The 13,641-nt window shown below is 42.5% G+C and overlaps 1 protein-coding gene across 4 annotated transcripts in view; it reads left to right on the top strand.

Annotated features, from left to right (window-relative positions):
• The window catches only part of ngef (neuronal guanine nucleotide exchange factor), a 60,841-nt gene extending 50,745 nt beyond the window's left edge, over nucleotides 1-10,096 (top strand). For 3 of the 4 annotated variants that reach the window (XM_046388052.1, XM_046388054.1, XM_046388055.1), the window contains 5 exons: nucleotides 2,141-2,304; nucleotides 2,698-2,856; nucleotides 8,977-9,056; nucleotides 9,142-9,246; nucleotides 9,393-10,096. In XM_046388052.1, the coding sequence (XP_046244008.1) occupies nucleotides 2,141-2,304; nucleotides 2,698-2,856; nucleotides 8,977-9,056; nucleotides 9,142-9,246; nucleotides 9,393-9,652 (768 nt within the window). In that variant the 3' untranslated portion in view covers nucleotides 9,653-10,096. The remainder of the gene's footprint in view (nucleotides 1-2,140; nucleotides 2,305-2,697; nucleotides 2,857-8,976; nucleotides 9,057-9,141; nucleotides 9,247-9,392) is intronic. The other variant, XM_046388053.1, reaches the window with a different exon arrangement.
• Nucleotides 10,097-13,641: the final 3,545 nt, after the last annotated feature.

The following is a 13,641-nucleotide window of genomic DNA, read 5'->3' as shown; positions in this document are numbered from 1 at the left end:
AGCATATAGATTGTGAATAGGATCGAACCAAGCACAGAACCTTGTGGAACAGCATTAGTGTGCATGGACGAGTTGTGATTTACAAAGTGATGTCTGTCTGATAGATAGGACTTGAACCAGCTTAAAGCAGTTCCATTTATACCAATTTGATTTTCTAGTCTCTGTAAAAGAATCTGGTGGTCAACAGTATCAAATGCAGCACTAAGATCCAGAAGGATAAGTACTGAAACACAGCCCTGGTCAGAGGCCATTAACAGGTCGTTGGTGACTTTTACCAGTGCGGTCTCTGTGCTGTGATGTTCCCTAAAACCTGACTGAAGGACTTCAAATAGGCTGTTATTATGGAGATACTTGCACAGCTGACTGGCGATGACTTTCTCCAAAATTTTTGAAATGAAGACCAGGTTGGCCTATAGTTTGCTAGAACCCCTGGATCAAGAGTGGGCTTTTTTAGCAGGGGTTTGATTGCAGCAACTTTTAAAGTCTGTGGGACATAGCCTGATGTCAGGGACAAATTAATAATGTCTAGTAAGGAGGTGCCAACTAAAAGGAACACTTCCTTACCTAACCCAGTAGGAATAGGATCTAAGAGACAGGTTGTGGATTTAGAGGAGGAAATGATAGAAGCCAATTGTTGAGGGCTGATAGGAAGAAATGAGTCCAGGTACATATCTGACTTTGTGGTTACCTCTAATGCGGCTGCATTGACGAACTCTCTGATCCCATTAAGGATCTATTGGCTCTTCTGGATCTTCCTCTGGACCTGGACTCTCTGGTGGCATTAGCTGAGGTGAGGCAGGGAAGGTTGACAGAAAGGTGATTCAAGAATCCTAACAAGGGATGGCAGGCTTTTACAAGCTAATAAGAAATACTTCCATAGTGTCAGTCTGCTTCCTGGCAGCAAAGCATTTGCATGTGGTAAAGCATGTGGTACTTTTCAAACTGTGCATCCTGCCTTTTGTTTTGACTAGGCTGGGACTAGTCAATTCATGCGAGCATGAACTGATGAAGCCTCTTGGATGAGAGGTGAAACGTCTTCAAAGACAAATAACTAAGTTCAGTTGCATTCGATTGAATTTCCTTGAGATAGTGGAACAGAATATGAGGCACAGAAATGCTCCCCACTGAACAGAAAGGGACATGTACAGCTGAGGGACGAGCTCTTAAATTTTAACTTTAGGCAAAATTGGACCCAGTGAGCAGGACACACATACAGACTCAAAGAATCTTAACAATCTTTTAATGAAATAACTAGACATGAGCATCGATGCACTCCCGCAACACAACCGCAACACCACATTTTCATTTGATCCTTTTTTCTGAAACTCATATTAATATTTTGGTTATGTTAAAAAAATTGCATTGATAATGTTAACAGTGTTACAACAACCCACCCATTTACTCATCGGTCAGATCAGCTGACCAATCAGACATTCAGTCAAAGAGGTGTTGTCTGGGGGAAAAAATGGTCTCTGCTCTCTTTTGGTCTCTTTGAGGTGCATTTAAGGAACTGGAAGATCCTCCATGATGGTGGAGGGAGGAATGATGGAATGATTTAGTTAGTGGTTTGTCACAGATGGAACGAGGCTGAAAATAAATGAACTGTTTAAGCACAGGAGCATTGTGTTATTACAGTGTTACTAATACCAGCTGTTACTCACAGGAATTCTGGGATTTTTCACAATGTCTAGAGAGATACTGCTTTTGCTGCCCCTGGCTATTGTATTTAAATAGGAAATAGGTCCCACACCAGTTCTTTCCTTCGAGGTCCCAAATCACTTCTGGCCTGTGCTATACAATACAGTGACCTAATAAAATTTCCAGAAAATATAGCTGGCTAGTTAAATTGTTCATGAAGGCCATAATTAAACAGCTGTACAGTTATCATGACTGTCATGTTACAGTCATGTTATCATGTAATCATTCATGTAAGACGAATTTACAGTCATGTTATCCACAACTGAGCAGACTTTCAGAATTTACAGAATTTAGAATGAATTGAAGAATGAGAAAACAAACAAGGTTTACTAAGTTATAGTTAGTGATTGAACTATTTTCCACATAAATCAACACTTGTCAACCAAGGAACTTAGTTACTTACTTCATACACCTATCTTTTGAATTCTGTTAATCCCTGTAGTCTGTGCCCATCATTTCCCACTCACGCTGGTTGCTAAAGAAAGGCGAAGTGCAGCTAATGGCTGGACCTAAGAGCACTAGGACCATGCGGAGTCGTAAACTCTACCAACCAGTCTACTTGTTCCTTTTCAACAATCTACTACTGGTTACAAAGCGAAGTTCTAGGTAAGCATTTGGTAAGGTATTCTCATTTTGAAATTCTTGTGTTATAACGATTAATGTTATCTCTTTACACTCACCCACCAGTCTACACTTGGCTCAACTAATGGTTTCTAATCCTGTCCTGTCATTAATGCTAGCTTTACAATGCTTATAATGTTCAGTTTTTGTTTAAACTATTTTAGAGACATTCAACTTGATGATAATGTATTCCATTATGAAGTGAGGTGTCTCTGTTATTTAGCCTTCCCTCATTGTTAAAGAAAGTTTGTAGACAAAAAAATAAATAAATAATTAATTGAATAAAGCGGTAACTGATTCTATGTTTACAATCACAAACAAATCACTTTATTGTTTTACTGAATGCAGTGAATATTAATTTAGTCAACATGTTATCAGCGGTGACAAATTCCAGGTTCTCGACTCATGTACACGGGCCATGTTGAGGACTGAAGATCTAGAAGATCAGGGCCAGCTACTAGCCAGTATCTTTAATCTTAAACTGTTGGAGAACCAAGAAGAGCGTCCAGTCAGCTACATGCTCAAGACCTCCAGTGTGTGAGTATCTGAAGCAGAATTAGCTTAGGATTCCACTGAACACTTGTGAATGAGATATAGTTATAGGGATATAGTATGTAGGGTAGTGAGAGAAACAGCATGAAAAGCAACGTATGTGAGTATCTAGCTTTCCCCAATCAAATCAATCAAAAATAGGCAAAATGCATTGCTTTGTGTGACTAATACTTCTACTCCATGTACATTGGTAGCTCATTAAGTCCTTTAAAAAGTGTGACAGTATTTCTGCACAAGATGCTTCTACTTGCCCTGTTTCTACCTGTTTGCCATTTTCATAACATCTTATCATTCCTCAGTTGAATAACATTATAATACTCATAATCATTAATTTCTTCATAGGTTTTATGATGTTGTGCACTAGTAGGAGCAATTTGGTTATTGGCAAAAGTCAATGATTATGGGAAATAATCATTAAAGCAAAAATTAGTGTATGCTTTATACACATAAAAATTGGGGCACCACCCTGTCACCAGGGACCAATAGCCAAATTAATTAACAGGAAGTAACAGTCTCTTAAAATTATGAAGGATGATTCCGAGCACTGACTGTCATGAATTCAGTTGTTAGTACATTCACAATAACCACAGACAACGACAGGTTAAACTATTAAACACTATTATTATCTAAGTTTATCAACACACATTAACTATTAACTAGGGATAACACAGGTACAGCAGCAAGAGTATATCTATACATAGGTGTGCATATATAGAGGAGTGTGTGTGTGTATGGGTGTGTGTGTGTGAGAGAGAGAGATGACAACAAACATGATGAAGGCTAACAAGCTAGCAAGATGGCGGCTAACAAGCTAGCGGCTAAAAACAAACAAGAAGGCAGCTAACAAGAATACAGCTAACAAGATAGCGGCTAACAGCAAACAAGATACCAGCTGACTACAACCAAGATGGCGGCAGACTACAACCAAACCGGCAGCAGACTACAGCCAAGATGGTGAATGGGAAAACTACAACCAAAATGGCGACTGGGAAAACTACAACCAAAATGATGAATGACTAAATGAGGGGAAATCAGCACACAAAATGAACAACCACATAAAGGGTGACTCAACAAATACAGCAGATGAACACAGTGATGACTCAGCAAAACCCAAACGGCTACAGAAGAACACGCTGGGCGTGTTATTCAGAACCAAGGTGGTGATAACCCATAGGGTGTGACTTACGTGTCCACAGAAGAGAACAATGGGCAGAAGCCTTTGCGCGCCATGTACCCTTTTGTTACGGTTTGTGATCGCGTACCCTGACTTTCGCCTCACCGTTCAGAAAGAAGAGTGTGAGGAAGAGAGATAGAAATGAAAAGAGCAGAAAACACAACCCAGTAAAAGACTCCACTCCAATTCTTTAGAGTCTCGCATATCACCACACAATAGCGGAGTCAGTAAACCGGAGCTTATCTGCTCAGCTAAGGTCCTTTAACCGGTGACGCGCGGTCTCGCTCAAACGGCAGAAGTGACCGACTGGAAACAAAAATCAACAAATGCAGCACTTACAAGTTACAGGAAATCATGTGTAAACAACCCTACTTTACACTGTCTCTGCCCAGACATAAGCCTCTTACTTTGCGTTGCTCCGATCTTTCGGAGTTTGAAATAATAATCCGCTTAAATGTTCGCAGCGTCATCCTCAGCGGGATGGTGGCTATCCGTTATCTCAGGTGATGCAGAGTATTGATCCCTCGGCGGCAGCGGGGAGGATCACCAGTGAAGAAATTAACAAACTTTGTTTCGTCTTTAACAAAGTCGGCGCAAGGCTCGTTAATGTGCGATCAGCTGATTGCCCAGTTGATCCACGTCGGTAAAAGTTACAGAAAAAATACAGCAGTCTGTTTCTCGGCCTGCGAGTTGCAGAACTGTGACCCAGATGATGATAGTCAAACGTCTGATTGTTGCTCCCTTTCGGTGATTTGGACACCTGGAGAGCCTGGAGCAGCTCTCACTGTCACAGCATGCATGGGAAAAAGCCACGACTGAGGGTCGCAGTGAGCTTTTCACCTGAGTGACGTCACCTTAGATTCTGTAGGGATGTCCGTGCCGGTTCTGAGTTCGAACTCAGGAATTTATGACTAGGTGTACGTCATGGGTGGGGGTCTCTAACGGTCTAACTCAGGCTTTATGGGTTACATGTAGGCCGCTCTATTATTCTCCAGAGCGCATGGCCAGAGATCCCAACAATGATATCAGAGAAGACACAAATACAGTGTACTAAGGCTTTTGTGACAGGCAGAACAAACGTTTTGATGATATCAACAGCCTATCAACAGCCGATTTTTCCTCTCAATAGCAAATAGTATAAATATATAGTGCAAAGTTGTGGTGGAGAAAAGACACAAAAAGAAAAGAATTATAATAGCTACAAACCCATTCTTAGATCACTCTTACTATCCATCAATACAATATCTGATTCTTTTAAGACAGCAAATGAAAATGAATAAAGAATGTGGAGATTTTGTATTCAGTAAAACAGAATTTAACATGACCTTTGTAATGTTCAAATGACAATAGAAATGAACAAAGGAAACTTAAACGGACTTACTAAAAGGTAACAGAAACAGGCAAACTAAAAGGCTCAAATCAGAAAACCAAGTTAGGAACATCCAAAAAAGAAAAAAGAAAAAGGAAATGAGCCTGAAAAGGGAGGAAAACCAGAATGAGGAAAATCAAGCAAACAGACATAGGTACCACAGAAGCCACAGACACACAGACTGAAGAGGGAGCATAAACATTAAATACACTTCAAAGCATATACTACAAAACTGAGCAACAAAAGTCAAATGTCTGAAGTGGCTGATAGCTGATGCACAGAGGCAACTAGGGATCTCAGCTGAATGACCTGGGAGCTGAAGAACAGGGTAACTTGAGAGGGGGTTTTCGCTGGCCACTGTCCACTGACTGGAAAGCAGAGAAAGGTGTTGGCTTGACCACTGACAGAGAAGCAGAAGCAGGTGTCAGCCAGACTACCAACTGGAAACCAAGGAAACTGGGCCACAGGACCTCAGTAGCACAGGGTAGTAAGACTGGAGTGCTGGGCACTGGTTTTCCAGAAACTTCCCTGAATTCCACCCTAAGACCAGCTTCTTGTCACTCCAGATTAGGAGCTCTGATCCATGGGAAACTGCGAGAAAGCACAAGGAGAAAGCACAAGGACTCCAGGGAAGAAGCTGAGTTAGTAACATGCATTAATAGGACATAAATGTGTGCAGAAGAAGAGGGAGAGGGAGAGAGAGCTCAGTGCGTCATGGGAAATCCCAAGGCAGTCTAAGTAGCAGCATAACTAGGGGCCAGCCCTAACTCTAAGCTTTATCAAAAAGGAAAGTTTGCCTGCCTGCCAACCTTCCCTGCCTCACCTCAGCCTCCTTGAACCGCCACCTGAACGTGGTGGAGGGGCACCTACCTGAATGATCCTAGAGGCAATGTTGTCGGGGGCTTAATGCCCCTGGTAGGGTCTCCCAAGGCAAACAGGTTCTAGGTGACAGGTCAGACAAAGAGCAGTTCAGAAGCCCCGGATGAAAGACAAAACAGCAAGGATGTGTACGTCGCCCGGATTGGCGTGGCATGGAGGAGGACTATTGGTCTGCCTCGAGAAAATTCTGGCAAACCATCCGGCGCCTCAGGAGGGGGAAGCAGTGCCCTGCTAATACTGTTTACAGTGGAAGTGGGGAGCTGCTGACTTCGACTGGGGATATTGTCAGAAGGTGGAAGGAATACTTCGAGGATCTCCTCAATCCTGCTGACGTGTCTTCCGTTATGGAAGCAGAGGCTGAGGACCTTGAGGCGGATCCATACATTACCCAAGCTGAAGTCACTGAGGTAGTTGGGAAGCTCCTCAGTGGCAGAGCGCCAGGTGTGGATGAGATTCATCCTGGGTACCTTAAGGCTCTGGATGTTGTGATGTCATGTCTTGGTTGACACGACTCTGCAGCATCGCATGGCAGTCAGGGACAGTGCCTTTGGACTGGCAGACCGGGGTGGTGGTCCCTCTTTTTAAGAAGGGGGACCGGAGGGTGTGCTCCAATTACAGAGGGATCACACTCCTCAGCCTCCCCGGGAAAGTCTATGCCAGGGTACTGGAGAGGAGAATCCGGCCGATAGTCGAACCTCGGATCCAAGAGGAACAATGCGGTTTTCGTCCTGGTCGTGGAACACTGGACCAGCTCTATACCCTCCGCAGGGTGCTTGAGGGTTCATGGGAGTTTGCCCAACCGGTCCACATGTGTTTTGTGGACTTGGAGAAGGAATTCGACTGTGTTCCCCGTGGCATCCTGTGGGAGGTGCTCTGGGAGTATGGGGTCCGGGGTCCTTTGCTAAGGGCTGTGCGGTCTCTTTATTCTCGGAGCAGGAGTTTGGTCCGCATTGTCGGCAGTAAGTCGGACCTGTTCCCAGTGCATGTTGACCTCCGGCAGGGCTGCCCTTTGTCACCGGTCCTGTTCGTTATTTTTATGGACAGGATTTCTAGGCGCAGCCAGGGGCCGGAGGGTGTCTGGTTTGGGAACATCTCTGCTTTTTGCGGATGATGTTGTCCTGTTGGCTTCTTCAGGCCAGGATGTTCAGCGTGCGCTGGGGAGGTTTGCAGCCGAGTGCGAAGCAGCTGGGATGAGAATCAGCACCTCTAAATCTGAGGCCATGGTTCTCAACCGGAAAAAGGTGGTCTGTCCCCTTCTGGTTGGAGGAGAGTTCCTTCCTCAAGTGGAGGAGTTTAAGTATCTCAGGGTCTTGTTCACGAGTGAGGGAAGATGGGAGCGTGAGATTGACAGGCGGATTGGTGCAGCGACAGCAGTAATGCGGTCGTTGTACCGGCCCGTCGTGGTGAAGAGAGAGCTGAGCCGTAAGGTGAAGATCTCAATTTACCAGTCAATCTACATTCCTACCCTCACCTATGGCCATGAACTCTGGGTCATGACCGAAAGAACGAGATCTCGGATACAAGCGACTGAAACGAGCTTTCTTCGCAGGGTGGCGGGGCGCTCCCTTAGGGATAGGGTGAGGAGCTCTGTCACCCGGGAGGAGCTCGGAGTAGAGCCGCTGCTCCTCCACATCGAAAGGAGCCAGTTGAGGTGGCTCGGGCATTTGTTTCGAATGCCCCCTGGACGCCTTCCTGGGGAGGTGTTCCGGGCATGCCCCACCAGGAGGAAGCCCCGAGGAAGACCCAGGACACACTGGAGGGACTATGTCACTCGGCTGGCCTGGGAACGCCTTGGGGTCCACCCGGAAGAGCTGGAGGAAGTGTCTGGGGAGAGGGAAGTCTGGGTATCCCTGCTCAAGCTGCAGCCCCCGCGACCCAAGCGGAAGAAGATGGATGGATGGATGGATGGATCTTACTACTTATTGGGACAACCTGACAAAAGGGAGCTACAATAATCCAGCCTGGAAGTAATGAATGCATGGACTAATTTTTCAGCATCTTTCTGACTCAGAATGTGCATAATTTTTGCAATATTGCTGAGGTGAAAGAATGCAGTTTTTGAAATGTGTGTGATATGGTAGTTAAAGGATATGTCCTGTTAGAGACATATAGAGACATTCATATTCAAAATCACATTCACGCCTATGGGCAATTTCACGTCACCAAATAACCCACGTCTTTGGAGTGTGGGAGAACAGTGCCCAGAGAGAACCTACACTGGCACAGGGAGAACTTGTAAACTGCACACAGTGGCAATGGTAGGACTGTGAGCCAAGAACCTTGTCACTTAGGCAACAGTGCTAGCCACTGCACCACTGTACCTGATTACTAATTACAAATACAACAACATAGGTTTCGTACATTTGGTATTTTACCAAATATCTGTCATTTCCAGCATGTTTGATTGAGTCAAAATACAACTACTACAAGTGCACAACAGAATAAAATAGTTCATGTAATGAAAGTGTTGATGTAATGAAAAAAACATGTCACCCTCTACAACAGTGTCCCTCAATGATGTGTTTTTATTGAATCTGGACAACACTGGAGCTCTATGGAACATATGAATATTACATCAGGCAACAAAACTTGTTAGTTTTTTTCGTTTCTTGACTAAAAAAGTGTGGAATGATGAACATACTAAACAAAAATTAATTATCTTAAAATGGCATCCTACGGACAGGAGTGATAAACTTCGATGGATGTGTGCGCTCACTCCTAACCGGCGCACGCGCTTCATGTCTACTAGTTCCCATCAACCAGGTGAGACAGAATATCACACCAACACTGCGTACAGTCCTTAATATACAAACATATATGAAACTAAACTATCCGTGATGCATATTAGACTCTCCACAGGTGCAGTGTATTCAATCATACTCATCTCAGGAGCCAGATGAACTATCCATTGAGATGGCTGATGTTTTAAATCTTCTAGAGAGAACAGATGATGGTGTGTAGAGGCACAAATATGCTTTTATACCTCATTTGATAAATGTTTACAATTTCCTAATTTTTTTTGTTTGTGTGTTGTTTTGTGTATTTTTTTCTGTCCATCTTCATGTCACCTCTGATCTTTCTATGTCCTCGATATTCTAGGCTGGATGATGGGTGAAAGACTCCATGATGGCGAAAGGGGCTGGTTCCCTAGTCGAGTAGTAGAGGAGATCCAAAGCATAGAGGTCCGAGCTCAGAACCTGAAAGAGGCCTTTCGGATTCAGCAGACCCAGGAAGGTGGAGGAGGCCCACAAATTGGGACTAGGACTGGTTTAAGGGCAGGGAGACGTACCCCAAAGGTCTCCAACTTGTCCAATCCTTGGATTGATCAGATGATGGAGGGCAGTGAAGTAAAGCAGTAAATCAGTGTCAGTGAAGCATGAAGAGAACAACAAAGACAAAAATAATCAGGATACAATACATCTGATCATTTAGATTTTCACTTAACAATGGATGTTAAGCAATGCTAAATGTGTACTGAAGGTGTTGTATAGGTCCACACACTGGTGTGTAACGCAAGGAGATGTGTCTCTGGAGGCAAGAACCCTAAAAGTTCTTGTAAATGTACTATAAACATTCTTCTGCTGCATGGGCAAGTTTTAAAACTGTTCATGTGTTCATTTAATTGTAAAATACTTTCAGCACTTAATGATACCCCATACTTACAACAGAGTCAAGTATCTAATAAAATAAATAAAAAGAAGAGTACTGTGTGAAAATAGATAGATACTTTATTAATCCTGAGGGAAATTCAAGTATCCAGTAGCCCATTACAGCAGTGTAGGTTAGTCAAAAAGTAAGCAAACAAACAAGGCTTAACTGTTAGTAGGAAAAACAGACTAAACATATACTAAATAAGCTAGCATATGCTACATAAAGTACAACCAAATGCAAAGAAAGCAGGTCGACCAGATTGACTGTGTGTATAAAACAAGAGACTAAAATCTACAGTGTAAACATACGTGCCACCACCACCACAGATCCTGCCCTCTGCACCAGTCTGTCCAGCTGTGTTGCGTCCCTCTTCTTGATGCTGCCTCACCAGCACACCACAGCATAGAAGAGGACACTGGCCACTACAGTCTGGTCTGATTAATGATGTTCTCATCACCAGCAGTTTTTTGCAGATATCAGGACCCCAGCCTCCTCAGGAAATACAGACAACTCTGTGTTTTCCTGTGGATGGTTTCTGTGTTCACTGACCAGTCCAGTCTGTCATCCAACTGCAGACCCAGGTACCTGTAGGTCCTGACCACCTCCACCTCCGTGTCCTCAATGGAGACCGGTGTGGGATGGGGTCTGTTCCTCCTGAAGTCAATGTCTATTAATTATTATTAAATGTCTGTTAATATTCAAATACTTGAATCCTGGAGCCCACAGTGTTAGTTAATGTAGATACGTAAATTATGCAAACATGGTTTAATAATTAATTCCATCTGATATGGCCAGATCATTCTGTTTTTCAGAAAATAAGATTTCATTTTCAGATTACTTAGAGTAGGGTTGGATTTAGTCACTGGGGGCTACGGGTATATTGCCATACAGTAAAAATACTGTCAATTCTGTCATATTCTCTTTTTTGTATTTATAATATAATATTATATTAGAATATTCAAGAAGATATGAAGACTGGCAAAGAACTACTGAATCTTATCTGAATGATGAGATTTTGGCATTAATGTACAGCTACTTAAATGCTAAAGCTACTTTGATTGAATGTCAAACAAAATGCCAATTCTGTTTTAGAAGTGTTGTAAAGACTCTTGATTCTTCTTGATTCTTGATACCATACAGTGGACTGGGCCATTTGCTACTGGGTAACGAGCACACTGTCTCCTGTCTCTTCACAGTTCTCCTAAATTTGTACCAAGAACAGCTTTTTTTAGCCTTGAACCCAACCTTTTAGCCTTGAACCCAACCTTATTGCAGCTTCTGTTTTCTGTCAAAAACAAACTACACGCTAACAAACATCTTTTAAGCCTACCGTGTTTTCTACTCAAAAGGTAGATTTTGTGTGGAATGTCACTAAAATTATCAAGTTAAAGAGTACACACACAATGAATCCTAGAATAGCAATTTAATGCCAAATAACTGCAGCATGTCACAGTGTATGAACTATGGATAAGCATGATTGTGTCTTTAAGTACAATGTACATTAATACAAACATTCAGTGTTTATATCAATAATTACAATATAATTGTTTCATTTTGTAAGATGTAAATTATTGTTCATAAAAAAGTATTAATCATGTGTCTGACTTGCTGACTTAATTATTCAGTTTAGATAGGGTAGACATACAAGCAAAAATTGTCATACATTCTGAAGCTCTACCAGATCCAAGAGGATGAGCATCTATTGGACTCAATGCAGCTTGTCCTTCTCTAGTCACAGAGCTGGAACCACCATTCATCAGACTGATCCACTAGGAGGACCCCTGTCCCCTGCTCAGAGGCAAATTTAGATCATAGAACTTTTCCACATCTGCTCCTTCAGATTCCTGGGTTGTCATCTTGCTAGACAAGAAACAAAGCAGCAACTCATCCATACTTCACCCTCTCAGAAGTCTGTCCAGCTGAGTAACAAGTTTTAAGTACTGGGGAAGCTAAAGCAACATCTGCCCACTGTCAGCCCAAAGCTCATGGACAGTCCAGTGTCACCTTCCACAAAGTAGTGGTTCTGGTCCCAGTTGAGGAAGTAGATCCACAAGAGTGGTAGCTTTGGGTTCCCCTGTGCACTGAGCAGCTCTATGTGCACATGACAGTTCCCACGTCAGGCCATAACCATAGGTCATCAGGAATTTCAGAACCAACTCTCAACCATTCCCTCCTGTGGCTGCTCTGTTGGAAATTTCAGCAGGTCACTGTTTCTGCACAACTGGCTCTCATCAGCCTGTACTTGCCACAGTGTCTGTATCAACAATTTCAAACACTTCTGGAAACACAGACAGTTGTTCCGAGATGATGGCATGGTTCCTTGTTCTCTTCACCCACTGAAAACTTCCGCTTACAGGTACTAAAAACACACCTATATCCTTTCGCTCTGACTAGTCCCACATATCCCAGAGGTCTAAAAAAAAATCTGTAAACCCAAATAAAAGAAGAGGGAAATGGAAAATAAAGAATTACAATATGAACAACATTTGCCAACAATTATTCTGTCACGATCGAAAATTAAACAAAAGCAGGCTCAATGTTACTGTGACTTTAAAACTGTAAAGGCAAACTGTGGCAAATCTCCTGGCAAAAAGAAAAGAAAAGAAAAGAAAAGAAAAGAAGGCACGGCACGGCACGGCACGGCACGGCACGGCACGGCACGGCACGGCACGGCACGGCACGGCACGGCACGGCGTAACACTCTGACAAAGGTGACTGGGAACACGAGGACTAAATAGACAAGACAACGAGACACAGGTGACACACATTAGGAGGGAGAAAGCAATCAAGAAAACTAAAAGCAAAGTTACCTGAACACAGGACACACAGGGGAACTGACACTTTTCAAAATAAAACAGGACATGACATAAACCTTGAACATAATACATGGAAACACATGACAAGACAAACATGAAACATGGCACATGGACTGGAATCAAAAGACAAAGCATAACAAAAAACACCAGGCATGACATGTTCATACGATTCCAGGAAAAACAAAAAGTAAATTTAAAGTAAACAAAATGAAGAGGCTATTCTGCCAACCATGGTAGACAAAAAGAGCTTGAGTCTGATCAACCAAGATACAGCATGAATGCAGCTATCTCCTACTATTTGTGGATCTCCTCAAGCTTTAAAATTACAATAGTTGAAGAAAGGGAAAAGAGGCGGAAGCTGAAAACATATGGAAGAGGAGAACACACGCGCTTACAGCACTCTGTAGTTATAACACGCTGTCACATAAACACAAACATCTAGTTTGTTTAATTGCACTATAAAAGTACAGTACGCCAAAGTCTACTTCACAGTATGCAGGCTGCAGGTAAATACAACACTTTAACACAAGTTCACTAGCCACTAGTTTATCAAAATGCACACAGTGATTTAAGACTTGACTTAGACTCGAATTTTGGGATTAATGAACAATCAGAATCAGAATCAGAATCAGAATTCCTTTATTTATCCCCGAAGGGAAATTCTTTTTCTTACAGACATTGCACTTGCAGTATTCCCGACCAAGAAAGAAAAGTTAAAGGTATAAAAATAGGATAAACAAAACAAGATAAGTATAAATCAAAAATCTAAAAGTACAGGTATTTACATAAATCTAAAATCTCAAAGTACAGGTATTTACAATGTGTTCAAATTTAAAAAAAAAAAAAAAAATTTAAAAATACAGGTATGTACATGTGTAAAT

This window comes from Scatophagus argus, chromosome 5 (assembly GCF_020382885.2).
Source record: "Scatophagus argus isolate fScaArg1 chromosome 5, fScaArg1.pri, whole genome shotgun sequence".
Classification (NCBI taxonomy): domain Eukaryota; kingdom Metazoa; phylum Chordata; class Actinopteri; family Scatophagidae; genus Scatophagus; species Scatophagus argus.
The sequence above is the reverse complement of the archived record's forward strand: the minus strand, read 5'-3'. Positions and strand labels throughout refer to the sequence as shown.